The sequence below is a fragment of the Pristiophorus japonicus genome, chromosome 6 (assembly GCF_044704955.1).
Source record: "Pristiophorus japonicus isolate sPriJap1 chromosome 6, sPriJap1.hap1, whole genome shotgun sequence".
NCBI lineage: Eukaryota > Metazoa > Chordata > Chondrichthyes > Pristiophoridae > Pristiophorus > Pristiophorus japonicus.
In genome coordinates, this window is record NC_091982.1 from 12107806 (window position 1) to 12135784 (window position 27979).

The 27979-nt window shown below is 46.8% G+C and overlaps 1 protein-coding gene across 4 annotated transcripts in view; it reads right to left on the reverse strand.

Moving 5' to 3' along the window:
* nlgn3a (neuroligin 3a) overlaps positions 1–27979 on the reverse strand; it is a 217160-nt gene that overhangs the window by 132274 nt on the left and 56907 nt on the right. For all 4 annotated transcript variants that reach the window (XM_070882622.1, XM_070882624.1, XM_070882621.1 and 1 more), the window contains one exon: positions 3995–4144. In XM_070882622.1, the coding sequence (XP_070738723.1) occupies positions 3995–4144 (150 nt within the window). The remainder of the gene's footprint in view (positions 1–3994; positions 4145–27979) is intronic.

The window sequence follows — 27979 nt, forward strand, 5'->3', positions numbered from 1 at the left end:
GACAGTTGGGAGCAAGCTGAAGCCAAGCGTAAACAGCGGAAGGAGCACACGACAACCCAAGCACCCCACCCACCCGTCCCTCCAACCACCGTCTGCCCTACCTGTGACAGCGACTGTAGGCATTGGACTCATCAGTCACCTGAGAACTCATTTTTAGTGTGGAAGCAAGTCATCCTCGACTCCGAGGGACTGCCTAAGAAGATGATAGTGGTAAGGAATTTCAGCTGGCTGGAGGAGAGTTTAACTGAACTCCAACTTTCATCCCCACCTTGGCACAGATAAGCAGCTAAAGACTTTTTGGCAGAGTCTTGCTGCTTTTATTTGGAATGAGTTGAATAGAATCTTACCCCACGTTCTGTGCTGCCCAAATGGCTCGCACACTCCCCCACTGAAGCTATCTGTCTGCACTAATCTAGTCAGCGACACCCAGCTGAACTCTGTGCACCTGTTCGAAGTTTTAATTTCTCAAATGTGTCTTGATGCAGGCTGCTTGCTGACATAGCTGCTACACATGACTCATTAATCTCACTAGTGTAATTTAGCACAGATGTATAAATCTCATTGACAAGAGTGCCTGAATTTGTCATGTAGCAACCATATTCCTGTTGGCTGTGATAATATCCAATACTCAGCATCCTCTGCTTTTTTATGAGTCCCTGCTGCTTCTCAGAGAATACTATTTCCAGACAAGTTCACATCCAGCTTTGACTGAAAATTCACTTGAAATACCACAGTATAGGTCATTAAGGAACTTTTTTTCCAGCACCACTACACATTGTTCACATTTTATCTCCTAAAACAAATAATTAGTTTCTGACATAGCCAGCTGACCTATCATATACGCTGACAGTTATAGCTCTGTTTTATCCATTACACTCATAACATAGTGAAAAGTCACGTAAATTCATTTCAAAGTAGCTCTCTGTGATTGTGGTCATAGTCCTGCCAATCTGAAGGGCACCTATCCCTATCACAGGCCCGACTCTTCCCATCTCTTAATCTAGGATCAGAAAGAAATTGACTGACATGACTGTTTAACATAAATTGCACTTCATAACTCAGTAAAACTCAATTCTTCAGCATCAGAAGGCTTCCATCTCCAAGCGATTGATGAGTAATTTACTGAGAACCACTCTGTTAAGGTATGAGTAAGTGATCCAACAGAGATGTTCATTGAGAGCTTTGTTCCGTGGGTTATTGCAAATCGATGGGCTCAATTTTTCCTCAGTGATTTGTGCCGTCTTTTTGCCGCGCGCTGCTTTTTTCGGCCTAAGTTAAAAAATACAAGTTTGCCCAGCGTAACTCAGTTAGTTATGATTTTTTTTAGGTTTGTTTTTTTTTATGTCATATGGGGCGTAACCTTCCAGCTGTGCCAATTCTGGCCCTTTAAGCAAGTTTGGCCAGCTCCAATTTACTCCAATTCTTCTTAGGCCGGCGTAAGTGGCCTCTGTGGAAAAACCTTCTGGTGAGTTAAGAAAATCGGTGCAGGTAAGTAAATCAGCACAGCAGATGCAGTTCTAGGGCCCAGACAGCAGCAGCAGAGAGGTGAGAGAGCGTGGGAGAGAGGGGAGGGAGAAGCCTTTCGGGCATAGTGAGAAGTGGAGACTGGGAGGGAGGAGGCCATTCGGCCAGGGATAGGAGCAAGAACTGGCATCGAGAGGCCATTCGGCCAGGGATAGGTGTGGGGACCGGGAGGCCATTCGGCCAGGGATAGGAGCAGGGTCATGCACCAGGAGGCCATTCAGCCAGGGATAGGAGCGGGGACCGGGACCAGCACTGGGAGGCTCTGCGGCCTGGGATTGGAGCAGGGATTGGCACTGGCATTGGGTGGGGGGGGGGAAAACACTTTAATAATTTAATGGAGGCAAGTTGCTGCAATGCGCAAACCAGTCAGATACTGAAAGCTGAACATTTCTAAAGTCTACCATCACTCTCATTGCTGGTTGGTGATGACTCTGCTATGCACACACTGAGGACTTGGACCATTGCCTGTGACTTAGCCCGCCGGTGGGGAACACACAAATGGAAAAAGATTTGCACATTGAGGTTTTAACCAGGAGACTTTGAGGTACAGGTTCGACTTCCCAAATCCGGAGTTCCAAAACTGCGTAATGTTCCAAAATCCGGACATTGCGCTGATCTGTGGAGGGGTTGTCCGAAATCCGGAAAATATTTTTTCACAACCAGTATGAACGCAACTTAAGTTGGGGTCCCAGAAGAGTGGTGATCAAACGGAGAGCCATGACCATCTTGTGCCACTCACTATTTACTTCCTGCAGCTGCTGCAATGTAATGCTTGGTGGAAGTTGGTGACTGATTGATGCAAGGCAATGGAATCTAGCTCCACACGTTTAGAGATTAGGTGAACAACCAGCACCAGTTTGCAGGATCTTTGACACCTTCAAGACCAATTGGATCCCCGGCTTTATATTAGAGAGTGCCAATGACAGTGAGAGTACCATAGTCATGCCATTAGTGACCCTCCTTCCATATAAAAGTGCCAATAGACTGAGATCACAACCCCTGATTTGAATAAAAAGAGTAAATAATCCAACCCACGCCCCCCACCCCCACACGCACAGATACACACACACCCAAAAAAATTGCAAAAAACAAAAAAAAAAAATCACAAAACATTCACAAGACTCTTAACTATACCATCGCTGAAAATGAATTAAAAATTAAAAACTTTAGCTTACCTTTTTTGCAGGTCTTCATACTTACCGTTGTCCCAAGGGCTGCAACGCGGGTTTTTCCCGGGCATTTTTTTTCTTACCAACTATGGGGTCACCACTGAGCCAAATTGGTTTCCGGATTCGGGACGTCTCCGAAATCCAGAAATACCCAAACCTCAGCCCAGGCGTTTCCGGATTTTGGGACTTCGGAAATACCTTCCGAAATCCAGAAATATCTGAAATCCGGAACGGCCTCGGATCTGAGGTTCCCGGATTTGGGAAGTCCTTCCTGTATCGGCATGAAGCCCAGAGCTGGAAGATAAAACATGCAGCAGGTTGTTTATTGCAGGCAGTAGTCATCTGAAAGCAAGGTAATGTCAAAAATAAGTGATTCAGCCATAAAAGTGATAGGGTGCGCAATTTATTATTTTTCTCCATGCTTCGAAGGAGCGACCGAGCTAAATAAGATATATGCTGCGTCCGTTACTCTGTATGTTCACTTGCTGCCTGTGAAATAAAGCAGATTAACAATTTGTATCTGGCCTCATTTCATCGTGTTTCTCAGTACACCTTTGAAAAGATTGGAGAAGCACACAAGATTGTGCGAAAAACACAGTATCTAGTTCAGATCACAAGGGGGTCCTATTGTTACACCTCTGGGATCTGCTATTGTATAGTTAGCTATTGGAGAGCACAGGCATTACCCTAAATGTAAAATGCTCAGACTGCTTACAGGAATCACCAGCACCACTGTACAGACCTCAACTTGTAACAATTACATTAACACCTATCAGATTATAATGTTTAAAAAAAATATGCAGCCAATATACTGGATCAAATGGCAGGCCTTAAAACTAATTTCTAGACTCCCTACATATGTTACTAAGCAGAGACACAATAGTCTGATGCGCTACCCCACTGTACACTCAAGGATACCTCACCACCTTTACATTCCTATAGATGACACCCAGTCAGAACTAGGTCAGGATTGTCTGAAATCATTTCACATTTTCATCCCATAAGTCTCGGCTGGACTCAAGCCCGATCCCAGAGGTGAGGTGAAAGTGTTGCAACAGACCATATCACACAGTTACCCAGATATTAAAGCAGAATTTTTAAAGATAAGACATTCAGATTCATAGCAAGAAACTAACCAGCCTATCTGGTGTAATTCTTGATGTAATACAGGTTTCACTTTCTCATGCTAGACATTATGCTGGAGCCCAAGAGACTTCGGCTGTCACATCACTCACATCACCATATAATCCATTTAAATATCAGAGAGTATAAGATAAGACCTGAAGTCAGCTTTTTCTTACCCAGGACACCCACGCGGTAGTTGAGCGTGATAACAATAACGTTGCCGTAGCTTGCCAATACACTGCCATCAATCATATTTCCCGTCCCCTCCATGTATGACCCTCCATGAATGTACACCATGACTGGCTTGGGCCCACTGTCACGAATATCTGCAAAAGAAGAAATAGCAGGAAAGCCAAGTGACACTTCGCTCAGACGATAGCCATGATGAAGGCAAGCGCAGTTCAAATAATGGGCATAAACACACTGCAATCACCTGACACATACACACGTCAAATAAAAGGCACCAATTTACCAGGCGCACCCTTCAATCACCAAGCACCAACATACCACAATCATTAGGCACTAAAATATTGCAACCACTAGGTATCAACACACCACAATCAGTGGGCATCAATTCATCACAAATGTTAGGACACCAACACATGACAAGCATCGGTCAACAATACACCACAATCACCAGGCACAAGAAAACATGCCAACAGACACACTGCAGCTACCAGGCGTTAAGTACAGGGCAACTGTGACGCAGATGGAAAATCAAAGGTAGTGCCATGAAATTTTTATGTTTCAAACACTTAGAAAACTTTTTAAAAAATGGTGAAGACAGCATCAACGTCATAGTCCGAAACGAGAGGAAATTTATACTGTAGGTCACTCTCACTGACAGTTCCCAGTTGAGTGAATAATCTTAGTGGATAATGAGTAGATCATTCAGCCTGGTCTTTCTACAGGTGTCAGACTGCATTTTTAATGTGGGTTTCAGGCTCTCCCTTGAGTTCATAGATGGCATTTAGTGCCAGGTGAAGCAACAGTGATGCAACACTGCTGTTAGTCATCGTTCCATGTTTCTCCGTTCATGAATCTCATAAATCATGTCACAATCCCACCCAACTCCCCCCTCCATTGATCTAATAGTTTAAAATACCTCGCTTTCTGTTGTGAGGGGTGTGCTCCATAGCTGGCAACCCAAAACCCATTCTGAAAAATGATGGATGTTACCACAGCCAACATTTAGTATTCTAAATTTTAAAGAGTGAACGCCAACAGTTACTGCTTTCTTTGTCAACTACATGCCTAAACAGTGCTAGAGTAACTTGCTGAATGCCAGTAATAATCAGCATTGCTTCTATTTTTGTGCAGAAGGAATTTCAGAGCCTAGACAATAAATACCAAAATCTAGCAACAACTCAGGTGGCAAATCTAGCATAGAGTAGAGAATAAAAACAAAAGCACCTGGAAAAGGCCAAGATCCCCAGGAATGTGTTACAGAAAGGACTATAATAGAGGGGTTTGGATGCTTTATAAATAGAATAATGGATCCCCAAGAATGAGTTACAGGCTGGAATCTAATCATCAGCTTTGGATAATGTTGTTCTTGATATATCTTGAAAACTGGCACTGTCCACTAGCAATGCACTGCGATTTAATGCACTTCCGGTTTGTTCTAATTTAAAACTAACAATCTTGAGTGCCAAAAAATTAGAATTTCCTGATTCCATTCTGATTTTTGCAGTTGGGGCACCTCAATTGGCCAGGATTCCTGCTCCTGATCACCATCCAGTGCTTGTTACTCAAATGCATAGGTGCTCCCATGGTCGAACAGTCCCCGAAAGCTCACTGTCTGGACTCAGTATGAAGAAACTCCACCTGGACAAGGGTACCAAAGGGTTGCTGGTGCAATGGAACTGTACCCAGCAGGAATTAGACGGGAATAAATTAGGGAAAAAGAAAAAAGGTCACACTGTCAGGTTTCCGGTGATACACATCATGATCTGTTAATTAAGTGAAGCAGGGAGTTGGGGCATAGGGAGGAGGAAAAGGAAAAAACTCTCTGTGGTGGGGAGAGTAAACCAATATAAATAAGTATTTTCAGCTCTTAGGCAAGGACAAAATGGATGTGCATTAGCCTTGGCAGGGAAGAAAACAATTTACCTTTGACTTTAACTTTGTGAAATGGTGTGTGTGTTCTCAACATTGTGCACTATCTGCATTATTCTAATGATTACTGCCCCCTACTTTGATACCTGGCATCTGCTCATGTCTGTAGCAAGACTTCTTGGTTTTTTACACATACACAACAGACATCTAACACCAAGGTGTGAACACACAAAACATAGGCAAGGGTAAAAAGGGGTGTGCACAAAGAGGAGATGAGGGTTCAGTAACTGGCTTGGATATCAAGTAACAGACAGCAGCAACTGTTGAATAGAATGAATGAGGGAGAGGAGAGGGAATTCCATTATGGGCTGCCTCTTTTGTCATTCACAGATGCAGGCTGTTGTTACCTACCTGTGAAACATGCTGTTCTCTCACAACCCACCACTTTATCTTTCTGACAAGGCTATACCTAAGAGTTGGGTCTTTCAAATTGTGAGCTGAAGCTCAATCAGCCCCAGAGCCATCCTGAAATGGACTTTATAATCAGCAATGAAGACGACACAGCTTTTTTGAAACATGAAATTCCTTAACCTTCCCTGTGACAATGAAGGAGGCTCTTAATGTCAGTGGCACCCAGGGCCTTGTATTTTGCTCAAGTATTTCACACCAGGAAATATCATCATTTAAATATTCTTCAATTGAGACATTATACATCATTTGAATAAACAAACTCAAAATTGACAGAAAACTAGCTCTTGTATCTGAACTCTTCCATCACGAGTGACCATTCTAACTGGCAGGCATTCAGTCATCAGTTAAGATAAATTCCAGATAAAGCAATATAAAGCCAGCAGTGATGTTACCTGGTCTAACCTGGCCATTGATTGACAACATAATGAACCAATCACCTATATTTGGCCAATGACTTCTGAGATTTTCAGTTAGCTGGGCACAGCCTGTATCGATTGCACATATCACATACAATTCTATACTTTGTGTGTATGTTTGACACCATGTCTGTGAAGCAAGGTCACCGTCAACTAGGAGCAAAAGATTGGCTGACAGTTATAGTGCAGATTTCAGGCTCACATTCATTACAATGCATCCTGTATTCCCATTTGTAGAAATCAAGAGTCATTTTCCCAACAGATAATTCGCAATGCAATTAACCAATTTTAAGGATCAGAAACAAGTAGGTTAACTTTCACCTTCAATGTTTGGGTGGTAAATCGGATGGGTGATCCGCTCTCCCAGTTTATCACCCAAGCGATAAAGGTGAAAATTACCCCCAAGTTCACTGTTTATGACGGCACCTTAACATTTCTCTTCCCCCTCCAGTAGCTGAGCAGCAAGGAAGGCTGATACTACATCATCATAGATATAGAGCGCACCTCGAACTCACTATGACTAGTGAGACATGCTTCTTACCTTCTATATTTGGATTACCAAAGAGATATGCTTCAAAGGTTTACATTTACACATGCAATCTCCTTGCGGACCTTCACGTTCCTACCAAAGACAACATGGAGTGATAGCCATCTCTTTCTGTTTCCCCATCTATTTCCTTTGGTCCAAATGTGTGTGAGATTTATTGTCTGGCACAACCGCCTGTTTATCTGACATAATTGATTATCCTTTTCAGCCAGTACAGCTTGCTCAAGGGGTTTTCATTCAACCAGACTATAAAACCTTTAAAACATATTTAAGATACGTTGCTCCGTACCCATATTTCATTAATAATCTCAGATGGGTAAGTGATGATTTTTTTCTAGTGTTGAAACCCACGGAACTCACACAATATTTCTAATACTCTACGCAAGAAGCCATTGGTTTCTTCCTCAATTTTGCACTCATAATAAGCGACATGCACTATTAATCCTGTCAGCTCAGTGCCAAACAAATCATGAGAGGGAGCAGCATGACACACTGTTTAATTACACAACTCGTGAGAGGGGGAGAATCATTATATCATCAGCGTCCTAATCATGAGGTAGATACACTCAGCATTGCTGTTTATTAGATCCTTGGGTTAACCACACATACAGACTCAGACACTGGTAGACACACGGTGAGCTCAGATCTCAACCAACACTTAAATGTGTAAAGTCAAGTTAAACACTTAACTTGCCACAACTTTGAGGTAAAAAAAGGTCTTCTGATGCCCTTGTGTTTTATTATGAAAGATTTGTTGGTAATGAGAGAATATTATTTTAATTACACTCTGTCCATGCACTAAAGTGGTATAATAATTAGATTAAAACACTTAATTTCACTGTATTTCAGAGTTATTTTTGCAGATGCACCATGGGCACAAGCTGGAGAAAGATTCTGATGTTCGGAGGCACAGTACATCCATTCCAATGCTTGAATCAGAACACATTTTGTTATCAATTTCTGAGTTTAACTAGATTACTGAAAGTAACAATTGAAAAAAACCCACAAAATCAGAGCAACACTTGGCACTTGCTTGAATTTGAACATGAGCCTGTGCACAATCGGCCTCCTGTCTAAGCTACACAGGCGACACAAGGAGGAGCCTAAGGTTTAGGATTAGGGTGCTCTTTTACCCTACCTCGTGCTTCACAGACTGGCAAAGATCATTTACCTACACAATCTCTCAGGTGGACAATAGTTTGTAGATAAGACAGTCCTATAAGCAGGAGGAAGATGTTTTTCATGAAAATTATGAGGATCAAAATTTATGGAAAAGGAAGTTGTAAATAACTTCACAGTTTAAAACAAAACTGGTGCAGAGGTAGAGAACGAGAGGGGTGACTATGGGAGGAACGTATCTCCAACTCTCTGGACAGTGAAACTATCGGACAGCGATAAAGTTGGGTCTCGTTAAATGCTATAATTTTATTTCCCGGTGATGAGGTTTTGGTTCCAGTCACACAAACACAAATTGAAATCCAAATCTTTTTCTTTTGTAAAAGCATGTATTGCATGAAAAAAATATACTGAAAGATTAAGAAAAAATAGTGCAAGGAAACGTGCACACTGTCCTCCCAAAAATTGCCCCAAAAAAGGAAACTTAAAAATCAAAAAGTATAAAAAGGATTCTGTTCTGCATTCATGCACCAGTTTCGAGCACCGAAAAATACCTTCGTCTTCATCGCCATCATTATCTGCTAGATCATCGGCCTGTTTCTTTGCGTTGGCCCCTAGAATCGAAACGAGGACAGACAAGGTGAAAGGAAACAAGAGAATTCAAAAATATCCTAACTGTGAACAGCATCCCCTCAAAGGTCATTCTAGAAACACTGAACCTGAAATATTTCCTGAACCAATTGTATCCCTCGTCTCAAAAATGTCAATCTCTAGTACAGCATTGCCTGATACAATTCATTTTTTTTTTAACAGAACACTTTAATGTGAAACAAGTGCAACTATTGATCTGAGAGAGCTGAGGACCCAGCTCTCTGACTGTTATATATCTGTATACTGACCCACTTTCACAAACCGTCTTTCAGCGGTTTACCATTAAAGTTTTGACAAGACATCAGTTAACTCATTCCGAACCACAAAGGCCACTTTATTTTCTGCCCAGATCATGGGATCTAGTCAAGTTGGAAACATGCGTCAGGCACTGGTCCTAGCATTGATAGCACCAGCTTGTTACCATCATCTCTTGGTTCACGTCAGGTGAAACTTCCAATATCTGCCATACCCATTTCCGAGCCCTGACATCATTGTCCATTTAGTCGATAATCATAAATGTGGGTAATACAAGGCTGCATGATTGGGGTAAAACTGTATTAAAGCACCCGTCTTGCCATCGTATCTCACAGTTCACTAAAGGGAATGATTGAACGCCCATGTATTAATGGACATTCTGTATCAGACGATAAGGCAAACTAACTGGAAAATCAAAATGGTTTCCTGTTTTGAGTGAGAATATTGCTGTTGAGGGACTGCAGGCACCCCCATGTCAACCAACAATGACAACTTGCATTTATATAGCGCCTTTAACATAGTAAAACATCCCAAGGCGCTTTACAGGAGCGTTATGAAACAAAATTTGACACCGAGCCATTAGGGCAGTTGACCAAAAGCTTGGTCAAAGAGGTAGGTTTTAAGGAGCATCTTGAAGAAGGAAAGAGAGGTAGAGAGGCAGAGAGGTTTAGGGAGGGAATTCCAGAACTTGAGGCCGAGGCAACAGAAGGCACGGCCACCAATGGTTGAGCGATTTTAATCAGGGATGCGCAAGAGGGTAGAATTAGTGGAGCGCAGACATTTCGGGGGGCTTGTGAGGCTGGAGGAGGTTACAGAGATAGAGAGGGGTGAAGCCACGGAGGTATTTAAAAACAAGGATGAGAATTTTAAAATTGAGTGATTGCTTAACCGGGAGCCAATGTAGATCAGCGATCACAGGGGTGATGGGTGAACGAGAGTTAGGATACGAGCTACAGAGTTTTGGATGAGCTTAAGTTTATGGAGGGTGGAAGATGGGAGTCCGACCAGGAGTGGGTTGGAATAGTTAAGTTTCTATAGGAAACAAAGGCATGGATTAAAGTTTCAGCAGGAGATGAACTGAGGCTGGGGCGAAGTCGATGGATGTTACGGAGGTGGAAGTCGCCGGTCTTAAATGATGGCATGGGTATATGGTCGGAAGCACATCTCTGGGTCAAATATGACATCAAGGTTGCAAAAAATCTGGTTCAGCCTCAGACAGTTACCAGGTAGAGGGATGGAGTCGGTGGCTAGGGAACGGAGTTTGTGGTGGGGACCGAAGACAATGGCTTTGGTCTTCCCAATATTTAGTTGGAGGAAATTTCTGCTCATCCAGTGCTGACAATTTAAAGACAGTGGAGATGTCGAGAGAGGCGGTGGGTGAGGTAGAGCTGTGCGTCATCAGCATACATGTCCTGAAAGGAGCTTGCATTGAACAAGATCCAGAGGAGCGGAGAGGAGGTTACAAATGATTTCTCTACTCCCTAATAGTAACTGATTTAAATGTGAATATCTGGCTGCATATAACTACTGACCATTCTCACTAGATGAACTACTTTATGTAACAGTGCCCACAGCTGGTATGGGCCTAGACAGTACTTACTCTGTTTTAATTCTCACAACATGATTCTCTGCCAAGAGTCTAGAAACATGTTCTTATTGTTGTGGAATATCGAGCTTGGAATGCTACATTCCACAGGATGATATCACTGTGCATGCCTTGTGCTCGACAGCCTTTCCAATGCATGCTGGACAATACCTTTACACTTGGCTTGTGCTACTGCATATGTATCATTTCCTTAGGTCCCACCTTTAGTGAAAAGTCCCACAGTGGTGGCATGCATTGAGGTAATCTCACTCAGTATGCGCTGCAAGGTGGAGAAGCAATAATAATCGCCCCCTCCCCACTGCCAGTGGTGAAAATGCAGTGTTACACTGTCTCCGTAGCACAGCATACCTCTTTCAGACATGGGACAGGAAATATTGCCTCTGAATAATATACTGAAATTCGACATTTATGTTAATGTTGAACAAAGCTGTAGAAAATAGAGATATTTTTCCTGAAGAAGGGCTTGGAATACAAAGTGTAATACTGTGACCACAACAACTGAAGCCTGGAGGAAGTAACATTATTATATAACAAAAAGGTACCAATCTACTATCTATCTGTTCATATATTTACAATCTAAAATATATTTAAAATGTGAGTGGCTTTAAAATTCTAAAGGTACAAACTACCCTTAAAGATGGTGCTGTCAATGTAACGTAGCATAACAAATTCACAACAATGGCCTCAGGTGAAGAATGACAATAAATGGTGGCTGTCCATAGCCTCCTAGCGGCAGAGAACCATAAAGAGGAAATGTTCCAAAAGCTGCATAACTCCAGCAGGATACACTCTTAGAAAGCTGGAATTACTCTCCCCAACCCTCAAATATTGAGCAACTTTTGGCCAGCAAACCTTCCTCACACACCTTTGGCTCCTTCTGCTGTCCCTTCCCTCGCTGAACATGTTTTTGGCCTTGATTCTGAGGCCCCCCCCCCATCCTGAGCAAGCTGTTCCCCAATGCACAATTAATAAGATGCGCCATCAATAATTTGTGGCTATGATGGTTGGAAGACAATGGCCGTGAAATTCGGCCTGTTTGTGCTGGCTGTTAAGGCCAGTTTTGAAAAAAATGGCGGCTGCCTCGTTTGCACCCACTTCCGGCGCAGGACACGGCGGCTGTCTTTTTGGACTGGTTGGCAGCGCTGCCATTGCCTGTGCTCACTCCAGACATGGAAATGAGTCCGGTCATGATGTCAATCGGTGTGCAATGCTTAACTGACGCACGATCTGGTGATATGGATGTCGCTGCTCCTTTCAATGCCCTCTCCAAAGCACGCATGGCAGACAATGCATGCAACAGTACGAGAGACTCCCCCTACCAGCACTTCTTAAAGGGGCATCTTTCATGTAAGTTTCGATTTTTGCTTTTGTACTGGTTTCTTTATATTTTATTGGAGTAATAACTTGGTATAATACATTTTAAAAGTTGTTGAGGCATGAAGGGTGTGCAGGGAGTGCTGTTGGACGCTTACAAGACTTTGCTCTTAAAGAAAGGCCAGTGAGAACACCATCTGCTCCCAGTCCTGGGGGCTCTAGTTACAGTCCTCCTTGGGCAGCATGACTTAGAGATGGAGCAGAGGCAGCAAAGCGGACAAGCTGTTCACAGAGGGAGAAGGAGGAGGAGGAGGAGGAGGAGGAGGAAAAAACAAGAGAGGAGGAAGCAGAAGGAAGGAGGCAACCGAGGCAGCCCCTTTTCTGGCTGAGATATCCGGGATCGAATCATCCACCTGCAGTTCCAGTGAACACAACCCCAATTCCCCTTTCAGCATTTGTCCCACACCTTACCTTCCCTCTGTTACTGACCATCACAGCGTACTCTTGGCCACAATGTTGAAATAAAAGCCACCACAAAGCAAACTTTCCAATCCAACTTTATGCATATGTGCATCCAATAGTGCATCAAAAAACCAACTAATCTTCCTTGTCCATTGCCTCAGTGAGTGTCTTGCGAGTGCCTTTGCCTATCCTGGTGCTCTTACATGCTCTGCAGCATGGGTGGAGGAAGGCTACTGACTCTCAATGGGGGACACTGTAGTTGGCCTTGCATGGCGACTTTTTGAGGAACTAGTGTCTGGAAGTGTGAAATTGAGTGATGGGTTGTTTCTTCTTCACTCTCCTCTCCCTCTCCTTATTGACCCACGTGCTGGGCAGCCTGCACTTCTTGGGTGTCTGAAATGGGGAAGGCACAAAGGCAGGCTTGTGGTGAGGGGAGGTGGGTGCTAAAGCACAAGCAATGTGCAGCTTGGACACCAGAAGATATTGTGGGATGTGGTGGAAGTGGGATGTGAGAAGGAGGACAACATATGCTGATACCGACATCTTGTATTCTTTCAGCCCCGCTGCTGGCCAAGGGCTCAGCATGCCCCGGACGCGATTGGCTAGCACCATCTCCTTCAAGGCTATGAATGTGAGGTGTGCCTCGTGTTTGGTAGAGATTGTTGGAAGGTGAGTGACAAGGGGAGGTGGCGGGGGGGGGGGTCATGAATTGAGCAGTGTATGACGCTAGTGGTGCAGTTGGTAGGAGATGGCTTTTGAACATCAGAACATAAGAAATAGCAACAGGAGTACGCCATTTGGGTTGTCAAGCCTGCTCCACCATTTGAAGATGCATTCACTGACCATGACCATTCATCTGAGGTCATGAAACTTCTTTAGGCACTTGAGCCTGATCCTGAGTATGACACTGCTGGCAGTGATGGCCTTGGTGATCTGGCCACCTGTGGGTAGACAACTTCTCTTCCAGTGTTGATTGACTGCACAAAGCTCAAGTGTTGCATCCAAGATCTTGGTGCCCTTTCCTTGGCCTGTTATGCCATTTGGGTTAGTGCTGAAGCACTTTACCATTTTCCATCAGCAGAAGGCAACTCATCTTTAAGAGCTGCAGACTGCCTAGTGCTAAAGCACTTTTAAAATATTTTCATCAGCAGAAGGGTGTGCACCTTTACGAGCTGCCTGGAAGAGGTGCAGCCTAGCGTTTAGTAAGCCTCGCTCAAACAACGCGAACTTCGGCCCCCTGCTGAGCACACAGCCTGTCAGCAGCACGTTCAGCGCTAGGTTGTGCACGGCAATGTAAAGTAGCAGGCAGTACGAATTTGATGTGCTGCGTGAACTCCCTTCAACGGGCACATCTCGCACTGCATTGCCGGTGCCTGCTTTCTCATGCTAGCGAATTTCACCCCCAGTGTGTCCTAGCAGGCAACGGTTATGTTAGAGGCAGTGCCAGCCTTGAAACAAACAAGCAGCAAAGAGAAACCCCTGCTCCCACTCTGACTTAGACACCCCCAGCTAAGTAGGAATCGTGGACCTCCCCCACCTTGAGCAACAAGTTGTGGATCATACTCACCTTATCCTGCTCCAATGGCTCAAATTCCAATTTATTCACCACTAGCTGCAATTCCCCAACAACAACAGCTTGCATTTATATATCGCCTTTAACATAATAAAACAACCCAAGGCACTTCACAGGCGCGTTGCCAAACAAGACTTAAAAGAGGAGAGGTTGAGAGGGAATTCCAGAAATAAGGGCCGAGGCAGTTGAAGGCACGCTCGGCAATGGTATAGTGATGAAAATCGGGGATGCGTAAGAGACCAGAATTAGAGGAGCACAGAAATTTCGGAGGGTTGTAGGGCTAGTGGAGGTTACGGAGATGGGGAGGGATGAGACCATGGAAGGATTTGGAAACAAGGATTAGAATTTTCAAATCGAGGCATTGCTGGACCGGGAGCCAATGTAGATCAGCGAGCACTGGGTGATGGGTGAACAGGATACGAGCCGCAGAGTTTAGGACAAGTTCAACTTTACGCAGGGTGCAAGGTGGGAGGCCTACCAAGAGAGTATTGGAACAGTTGAGTCTAGAGGTCACAAAGGCATGGATGAAGGTTTCAGCAGCAAATAAGCTGAGGCAGGGCAGAGACTGGCGATGTTATGGATGTGGAAGTAGGCGGTCTTGGTTATGGAGCGGGTGTGGGGTTGGAAGCTCATCTCAGGGTCAAATAGGACGCCAAAGTTGCAAACACTCTGGTTCCGCCTCAGACAGTGACCAGGAAGAGAGATGGAGTCAGTGACTAGGGAAGAGAGTTTATGGCGGGGAAGAAAATGGCTTTAGTCCTCCCAAGATTTAGTTCGGAGAAATTTCTGCATTTCCAGTACTGGTTGTTGGATAAGTAGCATGATGAATTAGAGTCAGCGGAGGGGGTCGAGGGAGGTGATGGTGAGGTAGAGCTGGGTGTCGTCAGCATACACATGGAACCTGATGTTGTGTTTTTGAATGATGTTGCCGAGGGGCAGCATGTAGATGAGAAATAGGAGGGAGCCGAAGATAGATCCTTGGGGGATTACAGAGGTAATGATATGGGAATGGGAAGAGAAGCCATTGCAGAAGAAGATTCTCTGGCTATACTGGATAGATAAGAATGGAACCAGGAGGTTAGGCCCACTCAGCTGGATGTAAGAGGAGGTGCTGGAGGAGGATGGTGAGTCAACCACGCCACAGGCGACAGACAGGTTGAGAAGGATGAGGAGGGATCATTTACCATGGTCACAGTCACATTGGATGTCATTTGTGACTTTGAGAAAACATGTTTCAGTGCTGTGCAGGGGCGGAAAACTCATTGGAGGAATTCAAACGTGGAGTTCCGGAAAATATGGGCATGGATTTGGGAGGAAACAAGATGTTCAAGAACTTTGGAGAGGAAACAGAGGTTAGAGATGGAGTGATAGTTTACAAGGACAGAGGGTTGATGACGGCAGATTTAAAGGAAGAGGGATAGTACCTGAGGAGAAGGAACCATTAACAATATCAGCTAACGTGGGGGCCAGGCAAGGAAGTTGGTTGGTCAGCAATTTGGAGGGAATAGGGCCAAGAGAGCAGGAGATGTGTCTGATGGATAAGATGAGCTTGAAGAGGGGATGAGGGGAGATAGGGGAGAAACTAGAGAAAGATGCAGGTTCAGGGTTAAGTCAGGAGGGAACTTTAAGGGGAAGTTTGGCTTGGTGGGCTAGGGGAAGGAAGGGAAGCAGCAGAGGCAGCTGAACAGATGGAATCAATTTAAGTGACAAGGACAATAGTTTATAGTGAAGACAAGCCAGGGGTTATCTTTGCATTCCAGTATGATCCTGGACTAGTGAGCAGTTTTGGCAGAGAGGAGAGGAGGATCTGATCGCGCTTTATGTGGTCCAGCCAGATCTGGCATGAATGGCTAAACCAGTTTTCCGCTATAAGTCTTTGACCCTCGGACTTAAGGGAGCAGAGATTAGGGCCATACCATCATCTTTAAAAAAGGGGCAAGTCCGACTGCAGCAACTACAGAGGAATCTCCCTGCTATCAGCCACTGGGAAATTCGTCGCTAGAGTCCTCCTCAACCGTCTTCTTCCCGTGGCTGAGGAGCTCCTCCCGGAGTCACAGTGCGGATTTCATCCCCTACGGGGCACAACGGACATGATTTTTGCAGTGCGACAGCTGCAGGAAAAATGCAGGGAACAGCGCCAGCCCTTATACATGGCCTTCTTCGATCTTACAAAGGCCTTTGAGACTGTAAACCGCGAGGGTCTATGGAGCGTCCTCCTCCATTTCGGATGCCCCCAAAAGTTCATCACCATCCTCCACCTGCTCCACGACGACATGCAGGCCTGATCCTTACCAACGGATCCATCACAGACCCATTCCACGTCCGGACCGGGGTCAAACAGGGCTGCGTCATCGTCCCAACCCTCTTCTCAATCTTCCTCGCTGCCATGCTCCACCTCACAGTCAACAAGCTCCCCGCTGGCGTGGAGCTAAACTACAGACCCAGTGGGAACCTGTTCAACCTTCGCCGTCTCCAGGCCAGATCCAAAACCTCTGTCGTCGAGCTACAGTACGCGGACGATGCCTGCGTCTGCACACATACGGAGGCTGAACTCCAGGACATAGTCGACGTATTTACTGAGGCGTACGAAAGCATGGGCCTTACGCTAAACATCCGTAAGACAAAGGTCCTCCACCAGCCTGTCCTCGCCGCACAGCACTGCCCCCCAGTCATCAAGATCCACAGCGCGGCCCTGGACACCGTGGACCACTTCCCATATCTCGGTAGCCTCCTAGCAACAAGAGCAGGCATCGACGACGAGATCCAATACCGCCTCCAGTGCGCCAGTGCAGCCTTCGGCCACCTGAGGGAAAGAGTGTTTGAAGACCAGGCCCTCAAAACTGCCACCAAGCTCATGGTCTACAGGGTTATAGTAATACCTGCCCTCCTGTATGGCTCAGTGACATGGACCATGTACAGTAGACACCTCAAGTTGTTGGAGAAATATCACCAACGATGTCTCCGAAAGATCCTACAAATCCCCTGGGAGGACAGGTGCACCAACATCAGCGTCCTCATTCAGGTTAACATCCCCAGCATTGAACCACTGACCACACTTGATCAGTTCCGCTGGGCAGGCCACATAGTTCGCATGCCAGACACGAGACTCCCAAAGCAAGTGTTCTACTCGGAGCTCCTTCACGGCAAATGAGCCAAAGGCGGGTAGCGGAAACGCTACAAGGACACCCTCAAAGCCTCCCTGATAAAGTGCAACATCCCCACTGACATCTGGGAGTCCCTGGCCCAAGACCGCCCTAAGTGGAGGAAGTGCATCCGAGAGGGTGCTGAGCACCTCGAATCTCAACGCCGAGAGCATGCAGAAATCAAGCGCAGGCAGCGGAAAGAGCGTGCGGCAAACCAGTCCGACCCACCCCTTCCCTCAACCACTATCTGTCTCACCTGTGACAGAGTCTGTGGCTCTCGTATTGGACTGTTCAGCCACCAAAGAACTCAGTTCAGGAGTGGAAACAAATCTTCCTCGATTCCGAGGGACTGCCTATGATGACCAGGGGTAATGACCAGGGTGAGAGTAATGGTTTTGGTGGGTCAGGGCATCAAAGTTGGTGGTGAGGGTGTGAGTGAGCAGAGCGGCAGCTGCAGAAATATCATGGTGAATGGAGGGCCAAAGGCTGGACAGATGAGGATTTGAAAGTGCTCTTGTAAGTGACTTAGGGGAGTGTTTTTCCAGGGCGGACACAGAAGGAAGTGGGGTTGGGAGGGGCAAGGGGGATGTGAGTGGAGAGGGATACAAAGAAATGATCAGAGATTGCCTTATCTGTGATTGACACAATGGCAGTAGAAAGGTCACGTCAGATGGTGAGGTTGAAGGGGTGGCCGTGAATATGGGTAAGGGAGTTTATATGGAGGGAGGATAGGAAGTCAGTGAAATCAGGGGAGAGAATGCATGATGAGTTTTGATGGAGGTTGAAATCATCGAGGATAATCAGTCGCTTGGAGCAGAATCTGAGGGAGGAAAGCAGTAAAGATATCTCGGTGAGACACTTGATGTGTAGGTTGGGTGGGTGATAGAGAATGAGGATTTTAAAAGAGACTCGATGGGGTGGAATAAGGTGAGATGCTCAAAGGAGGAGAAAATGCCAGAGTAGTAGGGGGATAAACCAAGGTGCAATGTGGTGATAAGGACCACACTGCCCCCACGATGGTCTGCACAGGCAATTGATAGAAGTGTATGGCCAGGCCGGGAGGCTTCACGAAGGGTGAATGTGTCATCACCAACCTTCCCTCTGAGTATAGGAGCAGGGAAGTCTTGCTGCAGTTGTACAGGGCCTTGGTGTGGCCCCAACTGGAATACTGTGTTCAGTTTTGCTCTCCTAATCTGAGGAAGGACGTTCTGGCTATTGAGGGAGTGCAGCGAAGGGTCACCAGACTGATTCCAGGGATGGCAGGACTGACATATGAGAATAGACTGGATCAACTGGGTCTTTATTCACTGGAGTTTAGAAGGATGAGAGGGGATCTCATAGAAACATATAAAATTCTGACGGGACGGGACAGGCTAGATGCGGAAAGAATGTTCCCGATGTTGTGGAAGCCCAGAACCAGGGGACACAGTCTTAGGATAAGGGGCAGGCCGTTTAGGACTGAGATGAGGAGAAACTTCTTCACAGAGTTGTTAACCTGTGGAATTCCCTGCTGCAGAGAGTTGTTGATGCCAGTTCATTGGATATATTCAAGAGGGAGTTAGATATGGCCCTTACGGTTAAGGGGATCAAGGGGTATGGAGAGAAAGCAGGAAAGGGGTACACAAGGAATGATCAGCCATGATCTTATCGAATGGCGGTGCAGGCGCGAAGGGCCGAATGGCCTACTCCTGCACCTATTTTCTATGTTTCTACGTTTAAGTTGTGCAGTCGCGTGGCTGCACAACTCTCAGCTGATCCCGCGCAACCCGGGACCAGCTTTTTTAATGTTACATTTTGCGCATGTATGAAACTGTGAATGGGCTGCACAGTTCCTTAAAGCAGCTGTGCCCCCCAAAAATAAATTATGGGGAACATTGGTCATCACCCATCTGCCAAGTTTCCATCAAGGCCATGTAGTCGATGTTATCATCCACAACAAGCCCATGATGGCAAAGACCTTGTTTACAAGTGGCAAACATTCTGGAGGGAGATGCGGAGAGGGGTGGTGATAGCTGATCTGCTGGCAGCGTCCACAAGGTCAGTGCTGGGAGGGGTGAATAGGATGGGAAGAAGATTGCCAAGTTTAGCCTCCAGTTTGCGCACTGGGCAGGAAAGTCAGCGAGAGAGTAGGATGGCGCAGTTGGGGTTGCTGCTTGTACAGGAGGCGATGAGGGCCTAGGTGGATCCTTCAGAAGATGCCCGGAGGGCGTTGTAGGCTTATTTAAGAGGGACTCAAGCCTGGGATGTCGGCGGGAGAGTCGGAAGGTTGAGGAGTGCTGAAGGGTCGGGGTAGGGATTTAGGGGAGCAGAGTGCCTGAGGGAGGAGAAATGAAAGGAGGCACAATGTCAGAAGAGAGCTGCCTAGCAGGGGTAAAGAGAAAAGAAGAAAAAAAGGGGAAATAGAAGTGATAAGCTCGGGTCTGGAGCGGCAGCCAAAACACGCACGCGAATGGACATGGAAAGTCAGGTAACGTAGCCATGGTTACACAGCATGATTAGGATACCAACTTACTCCACAATCTCCCGATCTTCCTTGCTGGCTGCATTCTCTGATCATTCTCTGGCTGCCCATCTACTTTCTACCAGTTCCCCACTGGCTGCAGTTCCTTCTCAGAAGCCAACCCTACTCTGCCTAATTTCCTCTTTTTATGTAACATCTCCGTCCAGCTCCCCCAGTTGCACTTCACATCCACAGCACCACTAACTGGTGGACCTCGATAGTTATGGGAAGGAGGGGAGGGAACAGGCGCACGTATCAGTGGCCAGGTAACCAAGAAATACCTGGAAGTTGGATGTCCCATCACATTTAATGGCAGGACCTCATTAGAATTCTTTAACACCAGTTCCCACCCAGCAGCTGGCCAAACTGAGAAGCTGGCTGGCTGCTGGGTGGGAAAGCATACGGTACAAGGTAGCAGCCAAGGATTGCCAAGCTTTGGCAATTGAAAAGATCGGGGGTCGCAGGCCCGGAATGCAGCATCAAGGAGGGTGGAGATATCGCGGGGACCAAGAGATCGCAGAGGGGACAGGGAGAGATCCCAGGAGGTGGAGAGATCATGTGAGGTTGTGTGGTGTTGAGGGGGGGGGGGGGGAGGGGAAAGAGAGATCTCAGAGGGTGGAGAGATCGCGTGGGAGGGGAGAGATCATGGCGGGTGGAATGTTTGCGGGAGGAGGAGATATCGCAGGGTGTGGGGGGGAGGGAAGAGATAGCGAGAGCTTTGCTTGAGAAGCCAGGGGAAGCAGTCCTGCTCCTCCTGGCCACAGGTAGTGCTTCCTGCTGGATCTGGCAGCTCCTGCCTCCTGTTAGCTGCCGGGTAACCTGAACCCAGTGAAACCTGGCCCACAGCTATTAAATTTAAATGGCTATCATTTGAGGAACGGAGTCTCATTAACATATTAAAATCAATGACCTGCCTCTCCAGAGCGGGTTACTTGTCTGACCCCAAACCCACTGTGGTTAAACCGGAAGTAGTAGCGTTCGTGGTGGGCTGGGGTCTGGTTTCACTTTTTTAAAAAAAATCAATTTATCCCCCCCAGACCATCTCTCTCTCATTTTGGCGGGGTTAAAATTCCCCCCGTATTCTCCTCCTCCAATGTCTCGCTGTCCCATGTCTCAATCCCCCTCCCCCTGTTGATCTGAATTCTCCTTCATCAACACGTCATCACCAATGTTCCTCCGAATTTTTGAGGGGGCCCATGGGCCCTTTAATGGGCTGCGTGGCCCATTCAAATTTCTGCGTATGCACGTTTTTTTTTGCATTGGGAAGTCGACTCACTAGTTGCGCGGGACCTCGTGACAGTTGGTCATCATCCTACGCTGACTGAAGTTCCTAGTCATTGGCTAGGCTTCTCCCCTACTCCTTGCACTCAGAGAATCACCCAACCAGGAACACAGTCCACTGAACATAACAGGATAAAGAAAGAAATATATTAGGACTGTACAAAGAAACTCTCCAGAAACTGAAAATATCAAGAGTCGAAACATATGTAGGCCTCGTCTTAACAAATCACACTTTAAAAAGAGAAAAATAAAAGCAAGATTCGATCGAATGTTCAACTTGAATCGCAATTCAATTCTGAATTAACTCACCCAGTGTTTACTTAAAAGCAATTAAACTTTGTGACCTAATGGGATCCTTCAGCTTGGTAGCAGAATAATACTTGCGTTACGCAGCATAATGCTCTTGTTCTCATAAAACAGCGTGTAATTGGCTTCCCACATTCCAATGCCATGGGAGATCCATTTGTAATATAAACATGATATATGTCTGCACCAGTTTTTCCTGTCACACTTCAGCATCACCGTATTCTACGTGCAAATTTTTGTCTGACTTTGCATGTTATATGCCCTAATCTCATCTTATAAAATAGTGACAAATGACAAATGAGTACAACCTATTCTAAAAACGGCAGAAATTGAACCAGTTTGTTTTTCTAGAGTATTTTCAACCGTAACAAATCAGAACTTGGAAATTATGAGAGGTGATGAAAATTTGCTCATAAAAGAAAATCCAGAAATTGAATCAATCACATTGCAAAAAAAATCAAAAATCTCTCCTCTGCTATTTTTCTACATTTTTAGTTTGCGCATTTTGAATCTTAAAGGCTTCCAATATTTGATCTCCTTGCTGCTGCAAAAATATCCCTGGCACTATAAACCTTTCATCCACTTCCACTTGGCCCCTTTAAGGTGCTGCTGCAGGCCCATCAAGATTGACCACACTGTCAGAATTCCCATCCTTCCAATAGTTGCCTATAGAGTGCAATTACTGCTGGCAGCTTGACGATTCAATAGTAGTGAGGCCTGACCAAGCCTCCCACCGACCGTATTGGACGGCAGAGCAGAGCCCCACACACCACCTGTCTGATATACACCCCAATTTAAATGCACCCCAATGAGTTCTGATTCACTGAAGTTCTGAAAGTATCAGCCGCGACTCAGTGATAGGAAGCTCACTTCTCACTCAGAAGTTCATGTCCTACTCCAGAGATTTGAGCAAATAATCTAGGGTGACACTTCAGTTCAATGTCGGAGGCAGCATCTTTCGGATGAGACATTAAACCGAGACTGCCCTTTCAGGTGGACATTAAAGTTTCCATGGCATTGTTCGAGGAAGGGCAGGGGAGTGCTCCCTGGTGTCCTGGCCAATATTTATCGTTCAACCAACACCACTGGAAGAGATTATCTGGTCATTATCTCAGTGCTGTTTTTGGGTTCTTGCTCTGTGTTTCATCATCATAGGCAGTCCCTCGAAACGAGGATGACTTGCTTCCACGCCAAAAAAAAGGATGCGCTCACAGATGTTTTGAAAGAAGAACCCGAACTACATCCTCAAGGGTGGAAGATGCCTGTGCGTGGATTTTTTTAACGTGTGGTGGCCGTTGCACACCAGCCACCACACGGGCTTGACAGAGCGAGGTCTTGGTCCAGTGGCAAGGGTTAACCAAGACGACTGGAGACCTTATAGAAACATTTAAAATAACGAAAGGGATAGACAAGATCAAGGCAGAGAAGTTGTTTCCACTGGTCGGGGAGACTAGAACTAGGGGGCACAGCCTCAAAATACAGGGAGCCAATTTAAAACCAAGTTGAGAAGGAATTTCTTCTCCCAGAGGGTTGTGAATCTGTGGAATTCTCTGCCCAAGGAAGCAGTTGAGGCTAGCTCATTGAATGTATTCAAGTCACAGATAGATAGATTTTTAACCAATAAGGGAATTAAGGGTAACAGGGAGCGGGCGGGTAAGTGGAGCTGAGTCCACGGCCAGATCAGCCATGATCTTGTTGAATGGCGGAGCAGGCTCGAGGGGCGAGATGGCCTACTCCTGTTCCTAATTCTTATGTTCTTATGAGACCTGCTCTGCTGCACACAAATTGCAGTGTGGGCTGGCCCGTGCTGCCCCTGGCCCTGAACTCACGCCTCCCCTGGGCCCTGATCACACCCCTCTAGAGTCTCTCTCCGCTCCTTCGCCGCTTCTGCTGTATCTGCCCACGCTCCAATCACCGACCTGGACCTTGCTGACATCACTCTTCGCTGCCGTTGCCCAGCTCGCGCTGTACCTCGCAGTGGCCTCCACACTGCTCCCAGGCCGCTGCTCACCGCTCCTTTTATGCGTTTACTACATTACAGGATGGCGATACTTTAAAAATAGTAATTAATTGGCTGTGAAGCACTTTGGGATTTCCTGAGGTTGTGAACAGCACTGTATCAGTGCAGTATCTTTCTTTCACTGATTTGAACTGCAGAAAATATATATATACATTTAAATGAAGTGTGATGCTGGAAGTATGACATGCATCTACAAAATACTCTGATTCAATGTACCTTTAAAATTTGACATTCATGTATTTGAGTACATAACATTTTTATTCAAGATTTCATTCAAATATCTGGAGTTGAAGTTGATACTTATCATTGCCAGATCTATCACTGTCAACTAAAGGGAGAGTTAAGGACTGCACAGTCTATAATTTTCAGGATGTGGCAGTCTGAGTGCGTGCAGTGTGGAGATTCTCTGAAAGTTGATGCATGTCTTCAGGTTATAACAGTAATTATGGGCCCTATATTTAGAGAGGCAGGGAAGGAGCGAGGGAAAAAAAGTTTAGCGGTCGGGAAACTTGGAAGTACAGGTTTCCCTCGGGGCCTGCCGAATTTAACAGCTAAACCTGATTATCAATTTCGGACTCCGTTTCCTGGCCGCAGCCATCCATATTGGGTGGCGGATTGGGTGTTGGGCGGGTAGGCCTGCGACACTAGGCCGTGGAATGTAGAGGAGGGAGGGAGAGATCGTGGGTTTGGGGGGACATTGTTGGGCGGGGGGGGGCGGTGACCAGAGATATTGCAAGCCAAGGAGAAGATCAGGGGTCGGGGAGCCCTGAGAGATCATGAGTCGTGGGTCTGAGACATGGGCGTGGCGGAAGAGGTAGGTCAGGCGTTGGAATGTTCGGCGGGGTGTCCAATTGCCAGGGAAGTTACTAGGTTAGCTTGGTGTCTGCTGGAAAGCACTCGTGCTCCTCCGAGCCCACAAGCAATGCTGGAAAGGCAATTACCTCTTCCATCCAGCACTGCTTGCCTCCCTTCAACTGCCGGGTTTCCCGAGACCCAGGAAATCTGGTTGGCCAGTGTTAAAGTTTGAACAGAGATAAATTGGCTGACATTCAGCTCCCGAATAAGGCTCGTTACCGCCGGTGTGCGGCGGAGTCGAGCGGCCGCCGATTTCTGGTCGAATGGCCGGCGCTAGCTAAATTCAGCAGGGGAGGTTTTCTGCCGATCCCCACGTCCACCCCACCGTTGCCGAGCGGCCGTGAGTGCGTCATCGGTGCACGCACCGCCGGCACCCCCCATCTCTCGCGGAATTTAACCATAAAAATCCTATTGCCGCCGAACGGTGCCCCCCAACAGCTTTGATTCCCTTAGTAAGCCTTTAAAGGCAAGGGCCCAATGCCACGGCCGCCATTTTTTTTTGCTGGCCGACTTTCATGTCGGCCGGACTATTGTGCCCCCTGGATCGGCTGGGCCGCCAACAGGCAGCCTGGCGCACTGGGTCGGAGGCGAGATATGTGGTGACACAGACACGCAATGATGTCACCATCGCTCTGCTGCTGAGTGACGGCGGCGGCGGAGAATCCATCTCGCCTCCACTTCCACCCCTCACCAACACTTCCGCCCCCTTTATCACCCACTTCTAGCCGATTAAAAAAAGACAAAGGGCTGGAACCTCCAATTTTTTTGCATGCTTAACGCCCACTTAACACCCATTTTACTGCTGAAATAAGGTACAACGCCCATATAGTGCCCATTTTGGCACAAAATGGAAACTGGCGGGCATTTTTCGGAAACTTATCGCCGAGCGTTACTTTCCCCAGGTGCTTAACGCCGGGAAAAAAATATTACCACCCGCTCACTTTTTGGGGCAGAATCAGAATTCAACGGCCAGAATATCGGCCAGCGTTACTTTCCGCATGGAATTAATGCCGAGATTCAATATTAACGCCCGCCCACTGTTTTTTTGTCGTAAAGAGCACATTTACCCAAACTAGCGGCCATGGAGATTGCCCATTGTCAATTTCACCACCTCACACACATTTCGCCCACAATATCGCTCGCTCAAAAAACCACCCACAAAAAGGGGAACTAACCGGGACAAATCCCAGCGTTATGGACGCCATGTTCTCGATCACATGTCGCGTCCTTTAAAAGGCTGCTGTGCTTCAACCTCGGCCGAGTTCGGATGTACTCTGCAGGTTGTTGGAGTTGATGTGAACATCTCTTAAAAACATCTTGACCACACTGTGACCGATTGGAATTGAAGAGGTGTGCTCGTCAGGACCTTCCTTGTTTGCGACCAATCGGTGGAAAACAGAGAGCTACTGCAATGGGGCCTGTCCTTTCTCACCCTCTCTTGGTGACCAAATACATGCAGCAGACTTGACATCGCCGAAGGAACGCTCCACTGCATTATGTGCCCAATGTAAGAAGTGACAGACAGATGAGGAGGACCAGACGTTAAACCCACCGCAAGTACAAGGAGAAGCATTCTTACCTCGACTTGCCCGACACCACCTGTCTTCAGAGATGCGCTTCCACAAAGAGGTTATCACTGAGGTATGCCAGCTGATAAGGGCAGACCTGCAGCCTGCCAGCACCATCAATACTGCACTGTCCGTCGAGGTCAAAGTCACTGCGGCACTGTCGTTCTACGCCTCGGGCCCTTTTCAGGCCACAGCTGCCGACATTTGCGGATTTACTCAGCATGCCACACATTGCTGCATTAGACAGGTCACTGAAGCCCTGTACGCACGCAGGAGGGACTTGATCAGCTTCCCTATGACCAGGGAGGCACAGAGTGAGAGGACTCTAGGATTCTCCAGAATTGCAAACTTCCCCAAGATGCAGAGAGCAATAGACTGTACGCACATCGCGATGCGGGCACCTTTTCAGGATGCTGAGGTTTTCAGGAAACGCAAGGGATTCCATTCCCTGAATGTTGAACAAGCTGTCGACCACCAGCAAATTATACTGGCGGTGGATGCTCAATTTCCAGGCAGCATCCATGGTGCTCACATCCTGCGTGAGAGCACTGTATCTGACTTGTTTAACAATCAGCCACAAGGTCAATGATGGATGCTTGGGGACAAAGGATATGGCCTCGCCACCTGGCTGATGATCCCACTGCGTGACACCCACACCAAGGCCGAGAGGCGATACAATGAGAGCCTCAGAGCAACTCGCAATATCATGGAGAAAACCATTGGAGTGCTGAAGCAGCGCTTTAGATGCCTGGACCACTCAGGAGGCGAGCTCCAATACCACCCTGAGCAGGTAGCCCAATTCATGGTGGTGTGCTCCATGCCACACAAGTTGGCTATCAGAGGGGACAAGAATTGCCTGATGAGTCTGACAGTCCACCTCACCACAGAGAGGAAGAGGAGGACGAGGAGGCGGACGCTGACATCGGCCCAGACAATCAGGCTGACGCTGAAGCCATGCCCCCGCCCCACTATAGACCGCATGAAAGGGCCCATGGTGGCATGATAGCTGCAAGAGCTTTATGCCAGGAGCTCATCAATGATCGTTTTGCCTGAAAGAACATTGGTGTTATTTACAAGGCTGACACACTGCTGGGTGTGCAGGTCATACATCAATGATGGGCATCACCTTGGTGACAGTTAAAGTTTAAGTTGATTGAAGTTAAGTGTGATTATACCCTTTGATGTTAAGGAATCACCAGCGTGTAATGGTGCAGCTATCTGAGCCAATGTGCTACAATGTTTTGTTAAATAAAAAACATTTAAACCGAACATTAGTCTGAAATCATCAATGGTTCTGTACAAACCAACCCTAGCCCCCCCCGCTTCTCCTCCCCACCTCTACCCCTTCCCCTTACCCTCCTGACTCTAAGCCGTTTGGCCGAGGAGGTCCTCAGGTGATGCTTCATTTGGAGGACGGGGGGTGACGTCCAAAGCGCTGCTTGGACGGATACGGGAGAGGACGGTCCCGAGGTGGGAGCGCACTCCGAGCCATAAGCAAGATGTTGCTGCTGGCTCTCATGTGTGGTTGGCAATGGGGGTGCGTCACCTTGGGGTGCAGTGCAGCGCTCCGGGACCACTGGGAGCCCTCTGCCACCAGTGTTCCTGGCTACTAGCTCCAGGGCCTCCTCCATCCCTTCCATGTTATATCTTATTTGTTGGACGAAAACTCAGTGCCAACTATGTTCTTGGTGCTTAGAAGGCTTTTTGCTGCTGGTGAATCTCCCTCGTTCCTCCCACAGCAGCCAAGCAAGCACACACCACAGCCACACACTCTTTCAGTGCCTTGGAGCTCCCTCTCTCTCTGTCTCCTCTTCTGCGCATGTCATTATGACCCTTGACCTCCTGAATCGCGGGAATCGAGCATTAACATGCCATTGCTAAGGACGGCCACACTTTACGGCAGAAGGTCAAAAAAATTTAACGCTACCACCCATTTGATCTCACTCGCGGTAACACCCATTTAAAAAAATGGAGACTAGGTGTTTTGAGAATGGGCGAGAAGCCGGCAATCAGAAAACC